General features: G+C 42.0%; 2 protein-coding genes and 1 long non-coding RNA gene across 5 annotated transcripts in view; 2 read left to right on the plus strand and 1 right to left on the minus strand.

Annotated features, from left to right (window-relative positions):
• The window catches only part of si:dkey-122a22.2, a 40,511-nt gene extending 32,964 nt beyond the window's left edge, over nucleotides 1–7,547 (plus strand). For both annotated transcript variants that reach the window (XM_027171486.2, XM_027171475.2), the window contains 4 exons: nucleotides 2,957–3,095; nucleotides 6,508–6,590; nucleotides 6,709–6,805; nucleotides 7,053–7,547. In XM_027171486.2, the coding sequence (XP_027027287.2) occupies nucleotides 2,957–3,095; nucleotides 6,508–6,590; nucleotides 6,709–6,805; nucleotides 7,053–7,223 (490 nt within the window). In that variant the 3' untranslated portion in view covers nucleotides 7,224–7,547. The remainder of the gene's footprint in view (nucleotides 1–2,956; nucleotides 3,096–6,507; nucleotides 6,591–6,708; nucleotides 6,806–7,052) is intronic.
• Nucleotides 7,548–7,759: 212 nt separating this feature from the next.
• zfpm2a (zinc finger protein, FOG family member 2a) overlaps nucleotides 7,760–26,600 on the minus strand; it is a 143,981-nt gene continuing 125,140 nt past the window's right edge. For both annotated transcript variants that reach the window (XM_047808657.1, XM_047808656.1), the window contains 3 exons: nucleotides 12,272–12,478; nucleotides 11,356–11,580; nucleotides 7,760–11,092 (listed from right to left, as the gene is read on the minus strand). In XM_047808657.1, coding sequence (XP_047664613.1) covers nucleotides 8,631–11,092; nucleotides 11,356–11,580; nucleotides 12,272–12,478 — 2,894 coding nt within the window. In that variant the 3' untranslated portion in view covers nucleotides 7,760–8,630. The remainder of the gene's footprint in view (nucleotides 11,093–11,355; nucleotides 11,581–12,271; nucleotides 12,479–26,600) is intronic.
• LOC125140247 lies at nucleotides 10,855–14,001 on the plus strand. The gene is made up of 2 exons (XR_007139532.1): nucleotides 10,855–10,985; nucleotides 13,206–14,001. It is a non-coding gene; the product is annotated as an uncharacterized LOC125140247 (long non-coding RNA).

Raw genomic sequence — 26,600 nt, forward strand, 5'->3', positions numbered from 1 at the left:
ACAGCCCCGGTTGTAATGCTCTGGCACTAGAGACTCCTTCCTGAACCGTAAATAAACACCTCCTCACGGTAAACATCAACACACGTGTTTTTGCGGTGCGTCTGTTATAGAGCTTCGTGTGTACATTGTTACTATGGAAACAATGAGGCTCGGAGCTAGGATTGGGTCTGACCAAGTTGGGATATGAATTAAATGAGCAAATATTAGTAGTTTGTGTATTGTACTCAGTGTACATTGTTGTGTTGAGCGGAATGTGTAATGATGTGGACATGTTAGTGGAGTGATCCAGCAGTACAAAGCAAAACTGAGGCAAACCTGAATGTTTAAGTCGAATGACCTCTGAGGTAGTTGTGTTGTGTTGGAGCAGGAAGCCACTAAATCAGAAATCCAGTGTGTGAGAGCGCATGCGTGTGTGAGAGCGTGTGTGTGTGAGAGAGCGTGCGTGTGTGAGAGCGCGTGAGCGTGTGTAAGAGCGTGTGTGAGTCTGTGACTATGTGTGTGAGAGAGTGTGTGCGTGTGTGAGTGCGTGCGTGTGTGAGTATGTGAGTATGTGTGTGTGTGTGAGAGTGCGTGTGTGAGAGTGCGTGCGTGTGTGAGAATGCGTGCGTGTGAGATGAGATGCTGTGATGCGTGCGTGTGAGAGGGCGGTGGAGCGTGTGTGAGAGCGGGTGTGGAGAGAGCGCGTGTGTGAGAGCGCGTGGTGGTGAGAGCGTGGGTGTGAGAATGACGTGCGTGTGTGAGAATGCGTGTGTGAGAGATGAGTGTGGTGAGAGAGGTGGGTGAGAGGGGGTAGACGCGTGTGTGAGAGATAGTGGTGTGAGAGGTGACGTGAGTGTGGAGTGCGTGGGGTGGTGAGATGTGTGGTTGTGTTGTGCGTGGTGTGTGAGAGCGCGTGTGTGAGAGCGCGTGTGTGAGAGTGCGTGCGTGTGTGAGAATGCGTGCGTGTGTGAGAATGCGTGCGTGTGTGAGAATGCGTGCGTGTGTGAGAGTGCGTGCGTGTGTGAGAGTGCGTGCGTGTGTGAGAGTGCGTGCGTGTGTGAGAGTGCGTGCGTGTGTGAGAGTGCGTGCGTGTGTGAGAGTGCGTGCGTGTGTGAGAGTGCGTGCGTGTGTGAGAGTGCGTGCGTGTGTGAGAGCGCGTGTGTGAGAGCGCGTGTGTGAGAGCGCGTGTGTGAGAGTGCGTGCGTGTGTGAGAATGCGTGCGTGTGTGAGAATGCGTGCGTGTGTGAGAATGCGTGCGTGTGTGAGAATGCGTGCGTGTGTGAGAATGCGTGCGTGTGTGAGAGTGCGTGCGTGTGTGAGAGTGCGTGCGTGTGTGAGAGTGCGTGCGTGTGTGAGAGTGCGTGCGTGTGTGAGAGTGCGTGCGTGTGTGAGAGCGCGTGTGTGAGAGCGCGTGTGTGAGAGCGCGTGTGTGAGAGTGCGTGTGTGAGAGTGCGTGCGTGTGTGAGAATGCGTGCGTGTGTGAGAATGTGTGCGTGTGTGAGAATGCGTGCGTGTGTGAGAATGCGTGCGTGTGTGAGAGTGCGTGCGTGTGTGAGAGCGCGTGCGTGTGTGAGAATGCGTGCGTGTGTGAGAGTGCGTGCGTGTGTGAGAGCGCGTGAGCGTGTGTAAGAGCGTGTGTGAGTCTGTGACTGTGTGTGAGAGAGTGTGTGCGTGTGTGAGTGCGTGCGTGTGTGAGTATGTGAGTATGTGTGTGTGTGTGAGAGTGCGTGTGTGAGAGTGCGTGCGTGTGTGAGAATGCGTGCGTGTGTGAGAATGCGTGCGTGTGTGAGAATGCGTGCGTGTGTGAGAATGCGTGCGTGTGTGAGAGTGCGTGCGTGCGTGTGTGAGTGTGTGTGTGAGCGTGTGAGTGTGTGAGTCTGTGAGTGTGTGTCTGTGAGTCTGTGAGTGTGTGAGTGAGTGTGTGTGTGTGTGTGTGTGAGAGAGAGTGTGTGTGTGTGTGTGTGTGTGTGTGAGAGGGAGAGAGAGTGTGAGTGTGTGTGTGTGAGAGGGAGAGAGAGTGTGAGTGTGTGTGTATGAGTGAGAGTGTGTGTGTGTGTGTGAGAGAGAGAGAAGGAGAGTGTGTGTGTGTGTGTGTGTGTGTGTGTGTGTGTGTGTGTGTGTGTGTGTGTGTGTGTGTGACTTTTCTTCTCACCATCTCTCCTCCTGCTCGGTTTCTCGTCTATCTCTGTGTTTTCTAGAGATGATTTAAAATACGACTTTTAAGATTGAACTCATGTTGCAACATCACCGTGACTAATCTGGGACCGAATGCTGGATACTGAACGATAACGAGTCGGATCTCATATACACTCTCCGATTGGGTTGAACCTGTGTTCTGATCTGCTCCAAGCATGGATTTAAAGACATGAAAGAATGCCACATGACACACTACAGTACTTATCTGTTTCGAATTTTTTTTTTTTTTAGTGTTTGTTGTTGTGGAAAGTCACACGCACACACTGAGGGTTGAAGGCCTTGCTCAGGGGAACAGCTGTGGCAGTTTGGTGCACCTGGGGTTAGAACTCACGACTTTGAGGCCTGAAGTCCAACACCTTAAACACTGTGCTATCACATCCCCCAAACACCACGTCCTTCACGATCGAAACATTTTCAGCATTTGGAAGACATTTACATTGTCGAACCATCTCGTATCTTTCCCTTGTCACTGATCTTATGACAGCTGCACAGTACAATGTCCTTCCTTCACCAGATTCTCTTTTTGTCCATACAAGCAGTAACACACATGTAGTAACTCCAGCTGTTAGAATTCCTCAGCGCTTCCTGACAATCCGAGAATGAAGCAGTGCTGATGATTAATAAATGGAAAAAAGACATGATAATGTCTTTATAAAAGAAATTATAAAAGAAATAATTGGACAGATAATTCATTGAGCCTGTGTGTGTGTGTGTGTGTGTGTGTGTGTGTGTGTGTGTGTGTGTGTGTGTGTGTGTGTGTGTGTGTGTGTGTGTGTTTCAGGTACACACACCTGGTGCCCTCGTTACAGATGATGCAGCTTGCAGCAGCCACAGGTGTAAGTCGTCTTCTCCTCATCCTCCGGCTGCTGGAGCCCAGTTTCGGTGGAGAGAGCATCTCAGGAGAACTGCTCCAGTGTCAGGTAAAGACACACACAAACACACACACACACACACACACACACACACACACACACACACACACACACACACACACACACACACACACACACATTCATTTTGAACGAATAACAATAAAGAAAGTTGGTTTTGCTTCATGTGCGAAGCTGTTAATTATAGATTACATCAGAGAACAGGTTATAAATAGACTCTTATTTTATACAGAATGTATAGAACGTGTTTCGGAGCTGAGACGCGACGACAGAACGTAGACTTGTGTTACAATTTCTGCACGTTTGAACATTTTCTTCAGGATTTGGTGCTCCGAGTAAATGGAGTTAATTGTTCCAGGGTTAAGCATAAGATCAGTTCATTTACTTTTCTGTCTTTTGTTCTGTGTCTTATGTAGCGCTGTGTCTTTATATTAACACCAGGGTCCTGGAGGAATGTTGTTTGTTTTTTATTGCACCGTGTACTGCTTTTATCATCCTATCATTGAAAGGATCATAAAAGCTTCTTTACTGTGTGGTTACTCTGGGCTCTGCATTCAGATTAGGGAAATCACCTGCTTGTAGTTATGAATGGATGAATGAATAAATACAAAAAAAAATAAACACAAAATAAACAAATAAGTAAATAAATAAATACAAATATACAAACACAAAATAAATAAATAAGTAAATAAATACAAATAAACAAACACAAAATAATAAATAGAGAAATAACACAAAATAAATAAACATAATAAATAAATGAATAAATAAATTGAGAAACAAAATAAATAAATAAATAAATATATGAATGAATGAATAAATTAATAGATAGATAGATAGATAGATAGATAGATAGATAGATAGATAGATAGATAGATAGATAGATAGATAGATAGATAGATAGATAATATAAGTTTGAAGGCTGAGCTGGCCAAGCACTCATTTGCTAACTGATTAAGTATCGAATTATAAGTCTTTTTTAAAAAATTAGCTTTTTCCACATAAACCTATCGATTTGATCAGATTAAGATGTCGTCTGTAATCAATACATGAAATAAAACATTTAAATGGTTTGTGGGTTAAAAGCCCAAATCTTTTTTTAAAGTTAGTTTAAAAAGTTTTCCTGCCTGAAATAATCTGCACTTCATACTGTCACAAAGCTTTATTTCACTCTGTCCAATCCCCCCCCCCCCCCCCCCAAAAGTAATTCCAAGGGAAAAGATGGCAGCAGAGCCTCACTTGTACCAGGAGTGCATGTTTTCTTTTGTCTTGTTGGTTGCGCTTCACCAAAGTGACCACATGGTGGTAGTCTAGTGTCACTTTTTTTAGACTAAACCTTCTCCACGGTGCTGTGCTTTAATGATGTCTGGAGCACGGTCAGAAAAGCGGTTTAAAAAAAAAAAAAAAAGAGCAGCCATCAAACTGAGCTTAACAACTTTGCTCTGATGCGATTGTGTGTGCATGGGGGACGAACCCGGGCTCTGTATCCTATTTCGTTTCTCTTTTTTCCTCCTTTCCAGACGTCTTCAGACAGGGTCTCTGAGGTCAGGACGCGAAGCGAGCTCGTCCATGCTCGAGCTAGGCGCCTCTTCTTCTTCTCCGCTCTAGTTCCACCCAATTTCATGCAAGTTAACGTGTGGCCGGGAATATGCAAATCACTTATTACATTTTTTTTTCTTCCATAAGCCCCTTCCACCTCTCAGACGGCTGCTGGGTCCTATTTGTGACATGAATCGAAAGCTGACCTGAGTCTGAGTTGAATGATTTCAAAAATATCTCTCTCTTTTCTTTTTCCTCCTTTTTCTTTAAATTAAGCAAGCTAAAAATAATGAATGCGTACCACCTATGGAAGTCAAGCCTTGTCGTTTCCATCCATCAGTCTCATTTGTTGTATCTGCGCAAAACATCGTCTCGAGAATTTAAATGTCTTCCAAACAAACAAACCGGGAAACTAAACGTCGGAAAGTTTTCCGATACGGATCGGAGAAGAAAGAGCGACTTTAAAGTGACGCTGGGTACCAAACGAGCTGAGGATTGTAGTGAATTCGTCGTGAAGTATCGTACACAAGTTTCAGGTTTATTGTCGTGTGCAGAAACAGTGCAGAAATAGAAATAGGGAACTCTAAACAATGTATGTAGTGGCCTAGAGGGAGATATTGTGCATTCAGTGCTAAACATTATTAAACATATTATAGCAAGTAAAAAAAAATTTTTTTTAAATAGTAACGTCTTGGAGTGTAAACATCGTGTGCTGTCCATAGTATAGATGTATAGATATATGGATAGATATAGTCTATAGTCACATGTATAGATAGATATAGTCTATAGATATTAATAGACTGTATAGTCTTTAATCTAGTTTATAGCCTAGAGTGTGATATCAGTAACATCATCAGTGTAAGTGATAATTAAATAAAATGCAGTGCATGGTAAATACATTGTATGTAACGTACTGACACGTCTTCTTTCTTTCTTTCTTTCTTTCTTTCTTTCTTTCTTTTCTTTCTTTCCTCCTCATGAGAAAGATAAAACATGTGTCATGGTCTTGTGTTTGGACTCAGGGCCCTTAGAGATAATTGTCGACTCCTTTATTTCCCCTATTAAGCCGTTGCTTACAAAACGCTGGTGTGAAGTGTGTGTGTGTGTGTGTGTGTGTGTTAAGTGTGTTAAGTGTGTTTGTGTGTGATTAAAGCTTTATGTCATCTTTACAGATGTCAGGATGTATCAGGGATCTCTGGATTTAAACAGGCTAGTGGGAATGAGTCAGTTCATTCAATGAGTCAATGAGTCATTCCCCTTATTAACATATTTACCATATTTAATTGATTGGCATTATTGGTGCTATGTGTAGTTTTCTTCCCCTGTAAAGTATTCGTGTTTGTAACATCAGCATCGTTGAGCAGGGAGTGAGATTATTTAGTGGAAAATCACATTAAAACAACATAAAACATGAACGATGGTGTAAGCTTGTGTAAATATTTTGCATATATTCAGTTTTAGCTAGCTTTAATATAAGGTTACAGTAAACCACATTTAAGACTGTAAATGTGGATTTCTAGCCATTTTACTAATTAAACTAGCTGTTTTCTATTAACATTTTCATTAAAAAACGAAAGCATTGATTTCTATAAAGGTTCTCAGTGATTTTCTCCTGATCTCTGCAGGCTTACGGTCACATCACACACTGAGTGATATCAAATCACACAATAATCTTGTGAGGGATAAAAACTTTTGCACTTGCATTGACTCACACCTTTCCCCAAGTGTTTTGAGTATCCAAGGTGAAAAGTAGACTTTCCTGTTTAGGCATAATATTATAAACAGTGAGTAACATCGATGCCAAGCAAGAGGCGTGTTTTTAAACCGATTTAATATAATCGAGTGCAAAGTGTTAGCTTCATCTCATGTAGCGTAACCCTGCTCTCCTTTTTCCTCTGATCAGAAATTCCTCTTGAGTAACCCTGCTCACCAGAGCAGCGCCGTGGACGAGCACTATTTCCTGAACGAGAGCGCGTCTCAAGTCCGGTAAAACAAACACAAACAGTTAGCGTTACTGCTACTGAATTTCTTTCCAGCATTCAGTTGGATGGGCATCAAGGCAATAATCCCTTATTTCCTTATTGATTTATTTGTTCTTTTCCAGAGAGATTTCCAAATTCAAGTTGCTGTCTAGCAGAATATCACTGAGCGTCATCATCGGGGACTCGTTCGACGAACAGCTCCCCGCTCACCTCAACCAAGTGAGTGTCATCTACTTAACCCTTCCATCGGCTCAACATCGATAACGATCGTCGTAATTATAATTATTTTAGTTTTCGCCGTCTTCAATCTGAACCCCATCGCGTAAAGCGTACGTATGTACTCGTGTCTTCATAGATGTCGAAATACATTTTAAATAGATCTGTGTGGGACAACAGGACATTTAGGTTAACAAAGGGACGTTTTGCTACGAGGTGACATCCTGCTAATCTGTCGTTTGTGTGTCAGGTTTTTGCTGATGTGCAGAGGAAGTGTTTAAAGCGAGTTTACCCTCAGGCCAAGCTCATTCACATTCAGGGGGCGGACCGTCACATGATCTCTAAAAAGGCGTCATCGGTAAGCAAACATTTACTGGAGCTCGTGTCAAAGAGGCAAACCAAACATGCAATGAGGCAATGACACCACCGTGCTTTCGAACACCGCCGTGTTTCCTGTTTGGACACCATTAACATTCACAGCTGTGCTGCATCATCTGGTTTAAAATAAATAAATAAATAAAAATCTCCAAAAACAAATAGTCAAAATTTGATTAGAAACTATTTGATTAGTTCATTCTTTAAAACGTATCTGCCAAATGTTTGCTGTGATCGTGGAGAAAAAAAACTGCTTTATTTCTTTCTTGAACATGTTGTATTGTGTATTCAAAGAAAACAAAGACATCAAGTTTATCCTGAGGATTAAGGTTTAATTATGACACCACATCAAAATAAAAATTTCCAACAGCTCTGGAATTTTATTCCATCCATATACATGCATAGCAACAACATTTTTAAGAAATATTATTATTTTTTTTTCCATTATAAGGACATTGGAATGATCTTTTTTCTTTTTTTTTTCTTTTTTTTCTTTTTTTTTTTTTACACAGCATCCCTCCCAAAATCCTCTCCCACCCCCTTTTGTTAAGTAACATCGATAAAATTACTTTCGTACAATTGTTGTTCTTAAGGAGTTAGAAATATCTGCCATGTTCCCTTTCTCCTAATACTGCGTTCAGTAACGTTCCTTTTTTTTTGTTTGTTTGTTTGTTTGTTTATTTATTATTATTTTTTTTTACAAAGTATTGCATTGAGAGCAAATTTTTAAAAAGGGAGACCAAAATGGATTGCAAACTGAAATACGAGTACTATACAAGAATGCTGCCATCCTGATGAAAACACTCACTTCTGAGTTAATAATAATAACAAAAAAAAAGAAAGAAAAGAAATAAAAGACATAGACCAACAGCTACATACATATGCAAAGCTGGATGTACTGTATATGCCAAAACATGAGATGCAGAGTTGTGCCTGGTTTTTCCCTTTCAAACCGTGTTTAAGGCTGAGAAGTCATGAGTACTGCAAATGACATTTAGGCATATACAAAAAAACTTACAGCAAATAAGAATGCACAAGTGCGTCAGTAGCTATTTTTGTGTCTAAAATGCATTTCCGTTTTTTGTATTGTCTATCCTCTGGTTGAACCTACAATACAGTGTAAACAATGATTGCTACACAAGAATGACTATACAATAACATTACAAACAACTCTGATATAAATTTCCTTTGTGTTTAAATTAAGGTCACTACTCCTATTAATACTGATTGTAAAATAAATAAAGGTGAAAGTGGCACCAGTATTACACATGGAATTTTTTTTTTTTTTTCCTTGACAAAAATTTTGCATCAAAGTCTCGATGGAAAATGAAAGATGAAGCTCTTGATTGTCCACAAGCAGCATATAAAACTGCATGATGCACTATTCCAGACATGACAGTGTAGCGAAAAAGAGAGAAGGAGGAGGAAGGAGAGGTGGAGGGAGAGGAAGAGTTCATTTGACGTGCTCGGCAGCATGTGACGAGCAATAGAACTTCTTGTGAGTGATAAAGTTTGATAAGTTATTGAACTGGATGTCACAGAGGCGGCAGTACTTGCCGCTTCCGGCTGGCTGAGCCGAACCGTTTATGCCTTTGGCCACAGCAGGTGGCGCATCCTCGACTGGTGATTTAGATGTAGGTGAAGTGTTGCCGTTAGGATCTGGGGGGTTCTCCTGGCCCCATGTGGGAGATGCTTGCCCGTCTGTTGGTGATGCGTTGTTGCGCTGGTTCTCTTGCTGAGTGGGTACTGATGATTGGCTGTCGTCCACTTTGTGCCCACCATTGACGATGACCATTCCCCTGTTTTTGGGGAGCAAAGGCAGTTGATCTTTGCCAGGTTGAGGGCAGCCATTGGCTGCTGGTTGCTCTTTACCTTCTTCAGTTGCTCCATTAGTACCCTGCTCTTGGTCACTGGGTTCACCCTGTTTCATTATGCCTCCTGCCAGGAAATCACTAGGTTTTATCCCGAAATATGGAGATATTGGCTCAGTTGGTTTCATTTTTTTTATTGCTCCAGGGTAAAGGCCGTGTGACAAAAACACTTCTTTGGAAGGCAGGAGCTGGGAGTCATTGAAAGTCTTTAACTCTGGCACAGGTCCAAGGTGTGGAGGGAACAGACTGCCGTTTTGCACCTTGGTGCCACCATTTTTCTCAGATTTCACAGGACTCTTGTCAAATATGTCTTCAGGATTACTGCCTTCAATCTTCATGCTTGGAAACAAAGGCTGGTCCATGCCACCAATCTCGTTGTGCTGAGCAGCTGTAACTGGGCAAAAGTTCTGTTTATGAGCTAAGTAATTCTCCACCTTGTTAAAACTTATCTTGCAAACAGTGCATTCGTGATAGTCCAAGAGTCTTTTGGGTGAGTTACCTGTCTTGTCGGAGACTAGCGAGCACTTTTTGCTAAGATCAATTGGTGCGTCCAGTTCTTGCGTGTCGGTAATAGCATTGCTTTTGGGTGCTAGGATGGATTTTGTGACTGTAAGAGATGCCTCGATGTGCTTCGGGACCACCCCTGGAAAAACGTCACAGCGTGGATGGAAACGGTCAGCCAGGCCTTCCACAGATTCTTGGGAGGTACAGGGATTTCCCAGAGTGGGAACACCCAAAAATCCTGGCTGTGGCCCTATTACCTGTCTTTGTTCCTGGTCTGGCAGGCACATTTCATACATCTTCCTGCGTTTACGTGTCCTCATGGTTCTCTGCATGGTGGGCACCTTGTTAGTAGACAGGCGCTTCATCGGAGGGTCATGACGCGAGGCACAGTAATACTGCTTGTGGACCATGAAAGTTTCATGACGACTGAAGGTAATGTTGCATGCCTCACAAGTGGTTTTGTTCGGATCGTTTTCAGCACCATCGCCTACGGTTGTGTTTGGACTTTTAACTTCGGCCTGCTTACCGTTGAGTTTGTCTTCAACACCTGTTGGTGTGGTGACCTTTTTCACCTGTCCACTGTGGTCTTTATCAGGCACTTTACCACTGGCATTAATAATGTCCAAAACAGAGGAATTCAAGCATGCTGATGGCATTAAATGATCGGTCTCTGGTGGGTGGCATCCAGCCAGCAACCCTACTGAATTGTGACCACTGTTTGGACTCACAGAGTCTGTCACCTTATCTGAAACAGTGGAGAAATCAGGAGATTTTGCCATGTGCTGCCAGCGACTATTGCAGTAGTGCTTTTTGTGGACAAGGTAGTTGTCCAGATTATTGAAAGTTATGTTACACTCAAAGCAGGTTGCCCCTTTTGGCATCAGAGGACTATAGATTACTGGCGGGTAACTGTTTCCTCCATGGCGTAGTCTGCGATGCACAAGTTCAGACATTTTGGCTAAAATCTCAGAAGCTTGGGGCACTACTGAAATGTCTTGTGAGAATGCAAACTGCGACAGGAAGGGACCCATGGGAAATGTGGGTCCCATGTTGTGCTGAACTGGTGAGGAGGCCAGTCTGGGACTGGAAGGCTCTGACTTGATCCTGGTGTACGAGAAACTGGCCTTGGCACCCGGGTGACTTTCTCCTTTCTGTAGTCCAAGTATAAGCTTTTTCTCTGTTCTTTCCAGCTCTCCATCAGGGGCACTGTCCTTGTTGGCCACAGTTTTGGGGCTCTGCATGACAACGTCCTTCCTGGCAGATAGCTCTGTTCGGGCCTGCAGACTTTCCTCTGTCCCCCGTGGTGATTGTTCGTTGTCGCTCTCCCTGTGGATCTTGCCGGAGTGGCTGTGTAAGTCCTGGTGCTGCAAGAGTTCCCTGTGGTTCTGAAAGCTGATATGGCAGTGATTGCATCTGAAGGCCGCCTGTGAAAGGTGAGTGAGGATATGGTGCTGGAATGTAATGAGAGAATCCGCGGTGTAGTTGCAGATTGTGCATTTCAAGCTGGTGCCAGGGGGGGGAGTGTCTTCCATTTTGACACCTGAAAGAGACCAAAGGTAGAGATCAGATACAGTAGCCCCAGTTTACAAGAGTCAACCTACTATCTCGTATTATGCAAAACTTTTCACCACTCTCCTGATATTAGTTTGAATGAAATCTCTGTTGGCTGATTGAGTACCTGAGTTATTTGATACTTTATCCAAATGTGTGTGACAAAGAATACCTATAGGGTATGACCTATATACCTATAATAAGCTTATTCTTCTATTGCCTGCAGAAGTTTTAGTTAGGATGGCCACTCACCACTGTGTGAGTTCAGGTGCATTTCCAGGGCACGGGGAGTACCGAAGCTCTTGTTGCATTGTGGGAAAGGACAGATGCTGGGGGTCTGATGAGGGTTCACTTCATTCTCCTCAGGTACACTTTCAGGGTCCCTCTGCCGCCCACTGCAGTAGTACATCAGATGAGCCTGCAGGTTCCTTTCACTTCTGAACCAGATTCCACAAGCCTTACAAGGAAAGATGTCCTCTGAAATACATAAGCAACAATCCATACAATGAGCACAGGGTTAGTTAGACCAAATACAGCTTACTATCACTATATATATGTTACTTATCATGTACTACCTGGCCCATATTAGCCGGCATTATTCTAGACATTCTACTGATGGGTTTTGTCAGGTACTTGTACTGAACTTGAAATGGCACAGCAGTTTAAACTAATGCCAGTAAGTTGCTGCCCTTAGCTCAAGGGCAAACTAAAACAGGGCACCATCTGCTAGTAGTAGCCTTCCTGTCACGCTGAACCCTCGCTAGCCTTTATTAAGTCAACCGGCCGTGTTTACACATGGCTTGAATTTCTGTGATTAACATATTTGAAAGAATGTTTATTGTAAACTATACTGAAGGTCAATTATGTTTATCCCTGGATCCCCGATACAGAGGTTAATGTATGTATGACTGACAAGTGCTGCAAATCGCTTTTTGTAGGTGAGTGTACGTAATGAGAGCCGAGTTGGCTCAGCTGGCCAAAATACTGGCAAAACACAGCCAGGGAACAGTGTCCATATGCAACACCTTTGCAGCCAAATTTACAGCAGGAAGCAGTTCTATGACTTTATTAATGTACTTTGTGATTGAGTCCATCTGCATTTGTGTTTGGTCTGTCCATTGCGCTACATGACTGTTTATTTAGCAGTATTTAGTGTTCATGTCCTTACTGTTAACTATGGCGGTGGGGAGAATGGACGCCATGGCAGCCTGCTGTGGTAGGAGCTGGATGGTGTCCAGAAGACGTGCTGGGTACATGCCCTCGCTCAGGGACATGTGATTGACCGAATGAAGCCGAGAGTCAAAGTCCACCACAAATGCCACTAGCTCCTCGCTCTCCATTATGTTCTTAGTGGTGGTGCACCAAAGCTGGCCACCTATTAGACAAAAAAAGAAAACACAAAATGCATGTATGATAACACTATCAGTTGCTACATAGTGTCCCCATAACCCCCAAATACAAATGTCACACCGGTAAATCAAGATATCAGTTGTGTAGGGCTTTTGAACTAGCACGCCAGGATCCTGTTAGGGTTTAGTTTATGGATGGTTAAGAATAAAATATAAGGAGTAAAATGCTCCAACGACATCTTTATTTATTGTTTAAAATAATGTTTTGTTTTGAAAAGTGAAACTGATATTTGATGAAGTTTAATGATAGACAAAGAAGTTGCATCATACATATAAGCTGCACACTGTGTCATGTAAGTACTGTAGCATCCGGTAATAGACCGAGGGAATTAAAAGGTGTGCAGTACTTCTGTAGCTCCGTGTTTTTTTTCTTTTTTTCTTGTTACGTTGAAACATTCTACTGTAGTGTTATGAACATATTTTATAACTTAGAAGAATAGAGAGTGACAGCAGAGAAGGGAGGGGGGGGTGTAAGAGGGAAGGTTTAAGCTTAGATAATATTTATCACTGCACACGACAGGGCTTTCAGCCGCTCTTCATTTTCCATTCAGGAGATTAAAGTTTTTAATATGACTATTTACCAAAATCTGGCTGCCGAGATAACAACAAACTATGATATGCCGGTGCTAAATGGCAGAATTAGGACATTGTTTCAAAGGGAAAGCTGGACAATTAATTAAAGCGCTCTGTTAGCTTTCAGAGACATGCAAACACACCGACAGAGCGTCAGAATGAAGGAGGACCTGTGATTCCCGTCCAGCTGTTGGCTCAGGAAACAGGGTGGAGGGAGGCGTTAACAAGAGCACCTTCACCGGTGTTGAGTCCATTACAAATGTGTAAAATAAAAAAGTGAACTGAAGTGAGGTCACTACATAAGCTTGTGCTTGGTGTTGCTATGTGAGTTATGCATGTCTGCAAGTTTATACCCGATTCTGAAGCACGAGTCTCACATCACAAAAGCGAAGAGAACGTATGAGCGTGTGTATCAGCGGGTGAATCATATTCATCCTCATCATCAGCTGGATCCTGTCACCGACACCACACACTGCCTGGAGAGACTCTCTCTCAATCCTTATCTTCTAATTAAAATAACAGAACTCCCACTGCACTCGGCAGCAGTTAACATCAGCGCACATCTGAACTGTCACCTGCCACAGGGAGAGCAACTCAACACCAGTCGAACAATCCCCCGAAAGCACAGAAACGTTTCATTAAGAGCTCATCATGAACACAGCGGGAGCAAAAAAGAGACGTTCCTAAAGTGATCTCTTGTCAAAAACTCACCTGGGCTTGCAATTTTCTTGTTTCTTGCAAAATATTTTTGGAAGTGTTCGAGGATTAGTGGCGCGTGTGTGTGTGTGTGTGTGTGTGTGTGTGTGTGTGTGTGTGTGTGTGTGTGTGTGTGTGACAGAGACGTTCAATTTCCCGAATCTAGTTTTGAAGATTTTTTTTTTCGTGAAACAAATAATAAATAGTGAATATTGAGCCATATTTGCCTTCATAAATCAGTGCAGATTGAATGAATATACAGATTAGAAATGTGCCCAACATGACCTAACCCCTTTCAGTGTCTCCCTACCTAAATTTGCTTATTAACACTTGATTGGCTGTTCTGTTTTATGATGAAATACTCTCAAACACAACTCATAAGAACAAACTGCTGTGTACTGTGAAGGGATTTAATCTTAATCCAGGTCAGCATCCAGATGACTCTGTGTCCGGGATGAATTTAGCATTCTGGTAAATTTATAACTGTGTAAATAGTTACACTTTCTGATATATAGAAATAAAAAAAATATGGATTTAATGCTATTTAATACTTTCTACTCGATACTACTACTGATCGTTGATGTCTAGCTGTATCGCAGCAGGATCATTAGCATTTATTATTTGGGCTGCATTATGCTGATAAAAATCAATAATTAATCCATAAAAAAAAAAGAAAAAGAAAAAGATCAGAATACCGGTGCGATCTCCGTTTAGGCTGAAACGCAGCACTCAGAATGACGGAAACATGTGACGTTAGCATGTAAGTTATGCAAACTCTACGTAACCCAGCAGCACTCACCAACGCGACACACAATCACACCGAGTGACTTTTAACTCGAATAATGTGGAATTTAAAAGTGCTATCATTGTGTCATCGATCTGTGCTGTTATTTAAGCTCCGCTGTGTCTATATGTGTGTCAGAGGGTTCACTGTTCAGCAGAAGAGCACATATATGAAGGAGAAGATGGAGCTGAGCTGGAGAAAAGTGTAATTTGCGCCTGGCCTGGGGTGCTTTTTTTGCCCAGAGCCTTTGTGCTGCGGCCAGCGCAGCCGCTATGAAGGCTATTGTGTTCCTCCTCCTGCAGCGCACCTGATAAAAGAATAAAGAAGTCTGACATATTCCAAAAACAATGGAGGAATTAAGCAGAGACAATAAACCAGCTGCTTCATTTAAACAATCAAAAACCCCCGGCATCCTGTACCAAGTCCAGATAATTAAAAAGCGCCTCTACATTCCCTCAGTATACCGCGCAGTGGCTCTCGTCGCTCCTGAATCAGGGGCTTTGCTGCTCGTACTTGCTGTTCGCAGCCTAATAATGGCTTTAAACATACCGTTAAAGAGGTGGACATGAAAGGACGGAAGATGTAAATGACGGAATTACACATCTAAGTGCTCCGTAATGATGAATCGGACCGAATCACAGGAGTGCACGTATCGAGGCGCTGAGATTTCAAAAGCAGCCATCACAGGCCGCTTTAATTGCTTTGACTTTGCAGGAGAAAGACCTCGCGTGTGCGAAGAAGAGCTGAGCTACTTTGTGGAAGTGCTGAAATACAGTCACGCCATTCCGGCACTGCAGTCATATCTTAATGAAAACAGAAGCAAATCTCTCTCTCTCTCTCTCTCTCTCTCTCTCTGTCTCTGACTCTCTCTCTCTCTGTCTCTGACTCTCTCTCTCTGGGAGACAACAAAGTGGTGAGGGACGGACAGAAGGGGGAGGATAATTAAACTGGCCTGAAGACAGGTATTCAAATGTTTGTGTATAAACAGCGCAGGACTTTAATAGTTTGTTGTAAAACTCGTAGTTAAGAGCGTCGGCTTTTGTTTCATCCATCTGTCCCCACAAATGACTGCAGCAGGAGCTGGAACCGAGGCCCAAACACTGTGACGCACAAATCTAAACTCTCTGCCTCTGTTCTAGCAATTACATAACACTTCATTTCAACAATAAACCGTAAATGAAGTAAATAACATTACAATGACTAACATTTTAGTTCAAATCTTAACATTTTATAACTGCTTATTCATTTCCTCACTGAAAATCTCGACTAATCCGGATAAAGTCGCAACGATTCAGTTATATCGTGTCCATAAATGTCCATAAACTTCCTGAACTCTGGGCTTCAGGTGTAAAGAAATGTCATTTAACTCCTCAATGCAGCCATTGATTATTTCCTAATATGCTTTATTTAACTGATGATTTGAATGAATATTAATATGTAAAAAATGTCACCGGGATTGAAAACTTTCTATAAAGCTGGAATCCATCTGTAGCTGATTTCACTGTGTTCATCACTGAGATCGTGATCGAATGACAGCTCGCTTTCAGCGCACACACAAATAATCTGGAGTCGGCTCGCTTCGTATCCACCTGCATTGCTGCAGACAAAAAGCAGGACACGACTGATCGAGTGTCTCGTTTGAGTGACTCCTCTAATTATAACTGTAACTCAATCTATATACAAAGAAAAAAAAAAAACAACAACAGTATTTTTCAACCCTTTAGGCCAAAAACCAGATGTTTTCACGTATCGGCTTCAGCACTCGCTGGTAGTTCGAACGGATTTTGATTTACGCGTAAAAAAAAAAACAACTTTTGCAGCCAGCCGTAAAGTCGAGTCGTGTCTCACGTTTTGTCCTCCTCGATTATTACACGTTATCTAAACGTGCACGATGTTGACTGGGATTTTTTATTGAAGCCGTGGAGCTTTTTGTTTCTCAAACTTTCCACTCTGTATACACTTTCATTCAAATTACTCCTAGATTCGATTACTTATATGCTGCTTGTTTTTTGAGTCTGTCTGGATGGAAACGGCTCGTCGATGAGCCGACAAGAAGAAGCTGCTCTTTACGTCCGTGGTGAGCAGAAAAGCACCTCGTCAGACCTCCAGACGGCTGCGTTTACAGAGCCCGGAAACAACCGGGTTCTATTCAAAACTCAAAAACATTTTTGTATTAAAAAGAAATAAATTAAAATTTTAGTATTATATTTTTTTAATAGATGATTAGCATGATTTGTCCTTGTCAAAAGGCTGACGAATATATTTACATAATTTAAAGTTTGGCGAAATGGTGAAAGTTTGTCCATTGTCACCGAAACTGTGAACAATTTTGTACAGTTCTTTCTTTCTTTCTTTCTTTCTTTTTTTAATTTTTTTGGATCCCTTATAATTTGTGTTAATAAACATACATTCGTAAGTCCAGAGCTGTGAGGTCGTGAGGTGGACACACAGCTTTCTGAAAATCGAAAGATCTCGTCGTCTATAAAATCGTCTTTGTCCAACTCTCGGGCTGAAAACGTGAAGAAAAAAAAAAAATCTAGAATGAATCAGTATTCAGTATCTGACACATTAACTGGAGTCCAACCTGGACGAGTTAAACACTGAGAAACGTGTGGTGTTGGAGTAGTGAGGGTTTGTGGGACAGAGTGTTTATAACCAACAGGGGGCACTCTTCTCATACTCATCACTTATTGTGAACCTGCTGCCTTTTCAGTTAATCCTTAATACTGGGTACAATAACTGACTGGAAGGGGAAAAAAAACAAAAAAATAAACACATCAGTACATATTTTGTAACGTATTTCACTCTTAAAGGTCATATTCAGATATCTATATTAATATTAGATTTTTTTTTTTTTTTTTATAGAAAAAGCCTCGAAAAAAAGAGAAAATACGAACATAATTCTGCATCGTGTGACGAACGTTACGACCCGAGCAGACATTAGAAAGGGGAATTTATTTTTTTTTATATATTTACCAGCGAGTCATAATCCAGAAATGAAAGGTCTTTGAGGGAGAAGAAGCACGAGGCAGAAGCACGACTACATCTTTCAACTATTTCCTTCTATCTTTTCTCTTTGAAAAGAATTCTCTCAGTCTCTATAATTCCCACACACACACACACACACACACACACACACACACACACATAGGTACACAATTACAGCTTAGAAAACGATCCGACTTCCACCTCCCATCTGATAAAGGAAACGATTCAGAATATTAAAAATGAGATCTTCTTCCTTATAATTAAAGGCTGTTTCTGTGATAAGTCCCTGGAGATGCGAGCGCAGCTTTTCATAGCATGAGTGAAAACGATATTTGCTGCGACTGATGAAATAAAGAGCCGTAATATGTGAATTACTAGAAGTCGGGTTTTTTTTTTTTTTTTTTTTTTTTTTTTTACACACACATCAATTAGCACTTTATACGTCGCTTAAATGTTGAAACGTAGACTTTCTGGACAGAAGAAGAGACATCCATGAGAACAAACGGATCCAGGAGACGCTGAAGCTGTGAGCGGGACGAGTGTGTTATGGTTGGTTTGTTGTGATGTTCATGATGTTCATGATGTTGAGTATTATATAGATTTTACACGTCATTAAACATTAAAGAGTAAAAACATTGGAACTTTGTCTGATGTGGTGGTTTATTATTTACAGCTTTTCTTCTCTAACAGGAACAACACCAGCACAGGTTTATAATTACTGTGCCATAACCTCAGGTTAGGGGTGTGTGTGTGTGTGTGTGTGTGTGTGGGTGTGTCAACATGAATACACACAACCGCACACACACACACAATTTCTCCATGAAAACACTCTCATACATACACACAATTTCTCAATGAAATCACACACACACACACACACAATTTCTCCATGAAAACACATACACACACAATTTCTCCATGAAAACACACACACATACACACACACGATTTATCCATGAAAACACACACACACACACACACACACAATTTCTCCATGAAAACACACACACATACACACACACGATTTATCCATGAAAACACACACACACACACACACACACACACACACAATTTCTCCATGAAAACACACACACACAAGCGATATCTCCATGAAAACACACACACACACACGATTTATCCATGAAAACAAACACACACACACACACACACACACACACACACACACACACACACAAACGATTTCTCCATGAAAACACAGACAAACACAATTTCTCAATTAAAACACACACACACACAATTTCTCCATGAAAACACACGATTTCTCCATGAAAACACACACACACACACACACACACACACACACACAATTTCTCCATGAAAACACGATTTCTCCATGAAAACACACACACACACAATTTCTCCATGAACACACACACACACACACAATTTCTCCATGAACACACACACACACACACACACACACACACAATTTCTACATGAAAACACACACACACACACAGAATTTCTCCATGAAAACACACACACACACACGAGATATCTCCATGAAAACACACACACACACACACACACACACACACACACACACGATTTCTCCATGAAAACACACACAGAGTTCCTGTGCCTTTCTCTTTTATCCCTAAACTGGTTGTGGCCAGTCGACATGTGTTTACTGAAGCTCCTGCTGAGAGGCACACTCAGTGCACACACACACACACACACACACACACACTCCCTATACACACTATTGCCCATTTTGACCAGCCGCATTAACAGGACATGAGCATGCCGGCGGCAGCAGTGAGAGCTCTCTGCCGGACCCCCAGCTGTGCCCGGTGGCCCACATCCCCCTACCCAGCATGCCTCACTCCGGGGAGCAGGTGAGCCTAACAGCCCTCCTCCAACATGGCTGTGTCTGCCGGCCACATGGGCTCGTGGAACGCTGCCCTCTTGCAAATGGGAGGCCTGCAACAACAACATCAACAACAACAAAAAAAATCGCAGGAAAAGGTCCGCCTGGGCGTTTTGGCATCAGTGGGAGACAGAAAGCAGCAGATTGATGCATCTGTCAGCCATTTTGGAATATGACAGATCGCCACAACTCAGGCTAATCGAAGGAGGAGAGCTGACAAAGACGGCGGCTCAGTCTGCACTGGCACGATCTGGCGCTCAGAAATGATGAGGAGGATAAAATGGCAACTCGACTCCTTGTCACAGAAACACTCCAAAAAGAGCCCAGAAACGGAGCAGCTGACAGATGTTGGCCCGATCTGTCAATCTGGAAGCGCTCGAGACAATGAAGGTGTGATGCTCAATCAAGCTATCACTCTTTTTGTCTTATCTGCCCTGAGAAATACCCCAATTTGCTCCAAAATAAGTTAGAATTGCCCTGCTCCAGCCCCTAACCTGTCTTCCCTCGAGCTGTCCCATCATGCCCTGCTTCTGTGTCCTGCTGTAATTCCACATATTGCTTGTAGCGGACACTAATCACGCCCTCTGACGCTCGGTGGCGGCCTGAGCGGGTAACCAGTGGCTAAAGGGCCTAATTGCATTTGTCGGGCTCGAGCAGAGGGAGGGTGCACATTGCCCTCACCCACTGCCATTCTGCCATCCTGCCATCCTGGCACAGACCCTCGGCTGCCCCGGGTGGTGCGGCGCGGCCATCTGGAGCCGACATCTGTCCCTGTGTTGATCGCGCGGGTTTTAGCACTTGATCAAACGCGTGGCGACAGGAAATTGCTCCTCTCCCCGCAGGAAAAGGCGCAAGGCTTATGCGGGGGTAATAGAGCAGAACAGAGAGGCCATGGAGAGAGAGAGAGAGAGAGAGAGAGAGAGAGAGAGAGAGAGAGAGAGAGATTGTAAAATGGTAAAAGAGGCACTGCCATGTGAGGTGCCAAGTGTGTGTGTGTGTGTGTGTGTGTGTGTGTGTGTGTGTGTGTGTGTGTGTGTGTCTCCATTTCAGCCCAATCCAGAAAGCTCCCCATCACTCAAACTCTCTTAATTCATCTCTAACCAGCCTGGAAGGAGCAACATCACTAAAAATCTCTGTAAGAATTATTAAGGAGACAAACTTTTTACCCTATATTAATTAATACTGTGTTTCTTTGATGCAGCCATCATCAGGTGTGTAATTAGCTCCTGATTGTTAGATTCTGTTCGTTTTATAACAAACACACAAATGTTTCCTCTAAACATCCAGAGCAGATGGCAAGCGATTTCCTCGTCTTCGTCCACAATAAGAGATTACTGCACCTTTGGAGGACTGAGCCGAGTCGTCGCTATCATTTTTAACGATTTCATTCGTTTCCTAACAGCTGGTCGAATCGAACGAGACGCTGGAAACGTACGTCACTGAAAGTCTTCGTGATTCTTTGCAGCTTGTGTCTGTGAGTCAACAAGTGAATCACTCGAATCTTTTTTTTTTCGAATCTCCACAAGAAAATGCATGAAACTGAGCGAGCTGTGATAGTGAGTGCAGCTCAAACGTGCTAGAAGTTTCCTCACATTTAAATATGGACATAAACAACGTGACGTCCAACAAGAGGAAACGGCGTCATGGGGAAGGAGCCGGTAAAGGATTCGCTCCTTTACATGACTCTCTTTATTCCTCTATGTATTTATTGTGTACTGTAGAAACCATCAGGACTATCACTTCAGTTGCAGCTGAACATTTCGACAGTGTAAAGACCGACATATTTGATTGGAGACTCAAAAAGAAACAAAAAACAAAAACAAATGTGCTCAATGTGCATGTGTGTGTCTGTGTGTGTGTGTGTGTGTGTGTGTGTGTGTGTGTGTGTGTGTGTGTGTGTGTGTGTGTGTGCCTGAGCCTTTGTATTTAATGTGAGTGTGTAAGAATATGACCAGGGGAGGTGATAAAAAAATTATCGGCGAGTGTGTTTTCCTGTTTGGTTTTAATCTACATTTAATTAAATTCTTATCTGCTGTGTGCTTATGGCTGCATCTGAATGGAGCTCGTGCATTCATTATGAATGGTAAAATTGAAGCGGCTACATTGTGTGTGGCCCAATAAAGCAGCGCCGCACTCACCCGCAAAGCGGCATGCGCGAAATAAATAAATAAATAAATAAATAAATAAATAAATAAAGAAGTAAGTCAATTAAGATGGGTCTTTAAATTACAGCTGTATCAAAACAAGGGGCGGGGGGTCGGCACTCTATAATAGGAGCGTGACAGCGGCGAGGCGCGGCGTCGGGGTTAATATACATCATGTTTGATGCAGACGGTTACGTTAGGAGGGCTGCTTTATTGCCGAGCTCGACCTCCTGTATCAGGTGATGATAGGGGGGGAGGGGGGGGGTCAGAGAGGGAAAGCAGGAAGGTCGAGGTGAACGTGTTCATTACGAGGGTTTTAGTTAATTACGTGCTGCGGAAGGTAAAAGAAAGAAGAAGAAATGGGGTTTTTGGTCACAGGAATGCTGAGGAAAAGGTTTCCAATAACTGCAGGGCTGTTTAGAAAAGTTTCTTACGTCCGAAAGCTCTATTTAACACAAAGTTCTACATCAGCTCGTCATCCTACTTTATTTGTTTATTTGTTTGTTTATTTATTACTATTTTTTCAACCAAAATTTCTTGACTGACGATGCATTTTGCTCTTAAATATTATCTATCTATCTATCTATCTATCTATCTATCTATCTATCTATCTATCTATCTATCTATCTATCTATCTATCTATCTATCATTATTTTGGTATAGAATATATTATTAGCAATTGCACTAATTGCACACAAAATTACCTAGCATCCATGCTACTGGCCCGATGACATTAAGGACTTTAAAATCTTTTTTATTTAATTCATAATATAATCTATAATCTGAGGAACAGTTGTACACTTTAATAGCGACCTCACGAGTAAATATCACAATCTCATGAAAATAAAGGGGGAAAACCAGACTGTTTGAGTTCTCAGAAATTCAGATGATGCGACGTTCTGTTAAACATGTGACTTGTGGAATATTTCACAGAGCCGGATGTGTTCAGGAAACAGGGTAACGTTTGTAAATAACCTTAAATGGACAAGTCAGGAAAGAAGGCTGTTTCAAGCGAGAGATAAAATGGACTCGTACAGAAAAGCTTGTGCACTTACAGTAAACAGGGGCTGTGTTTTATTAATATTTCTCTATAAAAGGTATTAATGTGAACCATGTACGGGATGACCGTAATATAATATACAGCGTACTCTGTTTACTTAGTTCTTAATTCTTTATACTTTATATCTTCTTTCATTTAAAATCCTATCACGAATGCATTGACAATAACAAATCCTACTCACTCTGACTCACTTACTGACTTAAAAAGGCCCATAAAAATCAAGAAGGAGTTGGTGTGGCACGTGAGGTAGACAGATCTGACAGCGGGGCCTCAGAAGGAAATGAGAAACACTAAAGTTGTGGCTCTATGCATCTGCACCGTTCCTCTTTTCCTGTACTGCCTCCTCATGACCCAGCAATCACACGCAGCATTAGTCTGCTTCTGCACCTCCGTCTCCGAGTGTGCACGTGTGCTTGTGTTGAGGATGAATGAATGAATGACTGCTGCGTCTGAGAGAGAGAGAGAGAGAGAGAGAGAGAGAGAGAGAGAGAGAGAGGATCGTGGCAGATAATCGCGCGGCGGTGGCCGAGAGCTCGGATCTGCTCTTCTAAAATAATGTCGGGGGAGTGGAGTGGGTCCAGGAGCAGGTTATCTCCGCTCGGCTCTCTGTTTGCTGTTTAAATCTTAACGGGGACACGAGTGGCTGGCGAGAGCAAATATGTCTGGAGTGGGGAGGAACTGGAGTGGAAATGTTCTTGGGGAGAGATTAGCCGAGGCGTGGGCCTAAGGAGATGAAACTCCGCTGTTGGAATGGCTTTTATTCCTCCAGCAAAGGTGCAGTGCTAAAGGTGTGGGGCTCAGCCTGTGTTTTCTTTCTGTTACTGCTACGTCTGTGTACTGTCCATTTAAACAAATGCATAAGTTTTGTCGATCAAAATACTTTCAAAAATACTTTTCTTTTTTCATTTTCAGACAGATTTTTTTAATGAAAATATGTAGGTTTGTACTTCTGGAGCTCTGGCTTCAGTCATATTACACATTTAACAGGTAAAAGACGCAACACAGGAGGGTAAAATAATTCCTTGCAAAAATTGAAAAAATAAATAAATAAAAAATGTGAAAAATGAAGAATTTTACTATAACAATCCTAATGTATGTCAACAGACGAGACAGTTACTGTAGGGATGTAGAAAAGCGGCGAGGCAAAAGTCCGGCATGAGTGCTTTTTAATAATTAGCAGCTTCTCCATTTCAATTTTTTTATTTTTTTACCTAAACACCAGAGATTCAAAGTTCACTTTGATAAAGGTACCGACTTTTCAGCTCATTAATGATCTAATTCATGATGATATCTCATTATTTCGAGAGTATTTAGAGAGAGATTTCACACTAACTCACTGGATGTCACTGGCTAGATTCTTAATCTTCAGGCATTATGTTAATATTATTGCTAAATGTGCGATCACCTAGCTTTATATGTTGTCCTGTTCTAGCTGAAAAATCAGAAAAAAAACCCCAAAAACATTATCTTCAGGTGCGTCAAATATCATAAACGCTACACCAAAGGATTCTGTATACATAAATAAAGCTACACGTAATGAATATCTGTCCTGAGCGAATCCTTCATACATCGGGTTGTTTATCATGGAGTCTGGTCTGTCTCACACTTACACACCTACAGACACTGTGTTGCTTTTACACACATGAAGTAGGTCAAAGAAATAAATTCTCCGGCTCTCTTATGAATATGAATGTGAATGTGGTACTGCTTGGTGTCGCGGCAGGGGATTGCACTTTTGTCGGGGTTGTAATAATAATTAATAATAAAAACGAGTAAGTCGGTGCTTTCAAAAATAAAACCAAAAAAAAAATAAAAAAAAACCCCCAAGGACGAACCTCTGAATATCAAGAGCACAGAGGAGCAAAAAAGAAAAACACTAGCAAGGAGAGGAACGTTTAGAAGCAGGCAAGTAGAGATGCTCTTAAATATCCACACACACACACACACACACACACACACACCTATTCACACACACAGGGGCAAAACACTCCCGCTCAGTGTGTGAGTGGATGTGTGTGGTGCGCCCGTACTGTCAGATCAGCTCAGCTTCACTCGCCAGACTTTCAATTGTCTTTGTAATTGACCAGTGGCTCGGTCGAGGACTGCTGTCACTTGTTCGTTATCACTTGTTCCTCTGGAGCCGAGTCGCGCCGATCGCACACACGGCGCTGCTTCATTACCATCATAAAGCTCTGTCTCAACAGCATCATGACACCCACAACCTTTATTTGCACATGCTAAAACAAAGAGTGGGGCAAAGAGGAAAGACAATTACCTGTGTTTTTATTTCCCAGATAATATATACAGTACGCTACTTAAATCGCTTTGAATATTTACTTCATTTATTTATTTATTTTGATTTTAGGAACCCAGGTGACCCTAAGAACCAGACCTTGAGGTGACATGAATGATATTTCTGTGGTCCACATGCTCAGACCTGCTTAACATTCTGAAGAAATGTAAATCAGAGTAGAGTTAAATCTCTCTCTTTGCTTGTTTTATTGCAAGGTTTGAATATGGGATGTTTTTCCCCGGATGGTTACTGGACTAAGAAACAAAGTGGTGTCAGTCAGTGACATACAGTACTGCTGCCTGGATCAGCTAAGCTGCTTTACACTGACACTGCTCGCAGAATCCGCTTCGATGCGGCCTTCTTCTGAGAAAGCTACCTCACACAGACTGGGATGAAGGTGGAGGGTGGGCTTTGGACCCACACACACACACACACACACACACACACGCACACCTCTGGCTGATGGCTGGATGTGTCGACTTCATCAGGGGTGAAATGATGCCCAACACACCTCATTAAAGAGCCTTTGACGTACTCTGCCTTTAATGCCGCTGTAGTCTGCTCTGAATCACTCTAAATGTCAAGCCAAGGCTCAGAGCTTCACACTGGTGGCTTAGTGCAGCACAAAACACTGACACCGTTTCTGATTCTGTAATGTCTCAGGGGTTATCTCTCTATCTCGCTATCTAGATTTATTTATAAAAAAACATCCGGACAGATTTTTAACTCAGATTTCTGAAAATCTCACTCGTTCCGAAAAACGTTTAAACAGACGTCCACACGGATTCAAACACGTTTCTGATGTGTTGTAACATCCCAGGCGTTTTAAAGGACAATAAAAAATTAAATGACATAAAAAAAAAATAATAAAAATAAAAAATACATGTTGCACTGCCATGGGAATTTGGAAAAAAAAAAAACAACAACGACTAAACACGTGTTAGCATGCTGTAAAGTCCCAGGCACTTTCTAAACCTTTTAAACAGATTCATTTTTTTTAAATAAATACTTCAATTAATGAAATCCTGTTAAATGATTTAATGGTTTAATATTTTTTTAAAACAAAATGCCTCCCATGTTTTAGATTATCTATCTACACACATGCACAGACAGACAGACAGACAGACAGACAGACAGACAGATAGATAGATAGATAGATAGATAGATAGATAGATAGATAGATAGATAGATAGATAGATAGATAGATAGATAGATAGATAGAATCTCTGACTGATATTTTGTAATGTCTTAGGAAATATAATTCATTTAAACGGCCTTTTCCCCAGGAATAAACCTTAACATCGAGTATTTACATAATCTGTTAATCATAAGATCATTAGATACTGAGGCGAAAACTGTAAATGGAAACATTAAGCCGTTTGGCATCAGGGTGTTTTTTTTTATCTTGAACATGTACAAGTTGAAGTTTTGGTGTAAAAGAAGTCATGGGATGTCACGGGATGTTAATGAGACATAATAGCTCAGAGCAGAGATCAGAAGTCGGTCGTGTTCCTTCCATCATCTGAGGACAGATGAGTGGTGACCAGTTCTACTACAAACTGGACCCAGAACAACATCTCTCCATCTTCCTAATTTAAAAAAGGGATCTGTGTGAAACCATGAAGCAAACTGTCTAGGAAAAGAAACAAATAATAATAA

The sequence above is a fragment of the Tachysurus fulvidraco genome, chromosome 25 (genome assembly GCF_022655615.1).
Source record: "Tachysurus fulvidraco isolate hzauxx_2018 chromosome 25, HZAU_PFXX_2.0, whole genome shotgun sequence".
In the NCBI taxonomy this organism is placed as follows: domain Eukaryota; kingdom Metazoa; phylum Chordata; class Actinopteri; order Siluriformes; family Bagridae; genus Tachysurus; species Tachysurus fulvidraco.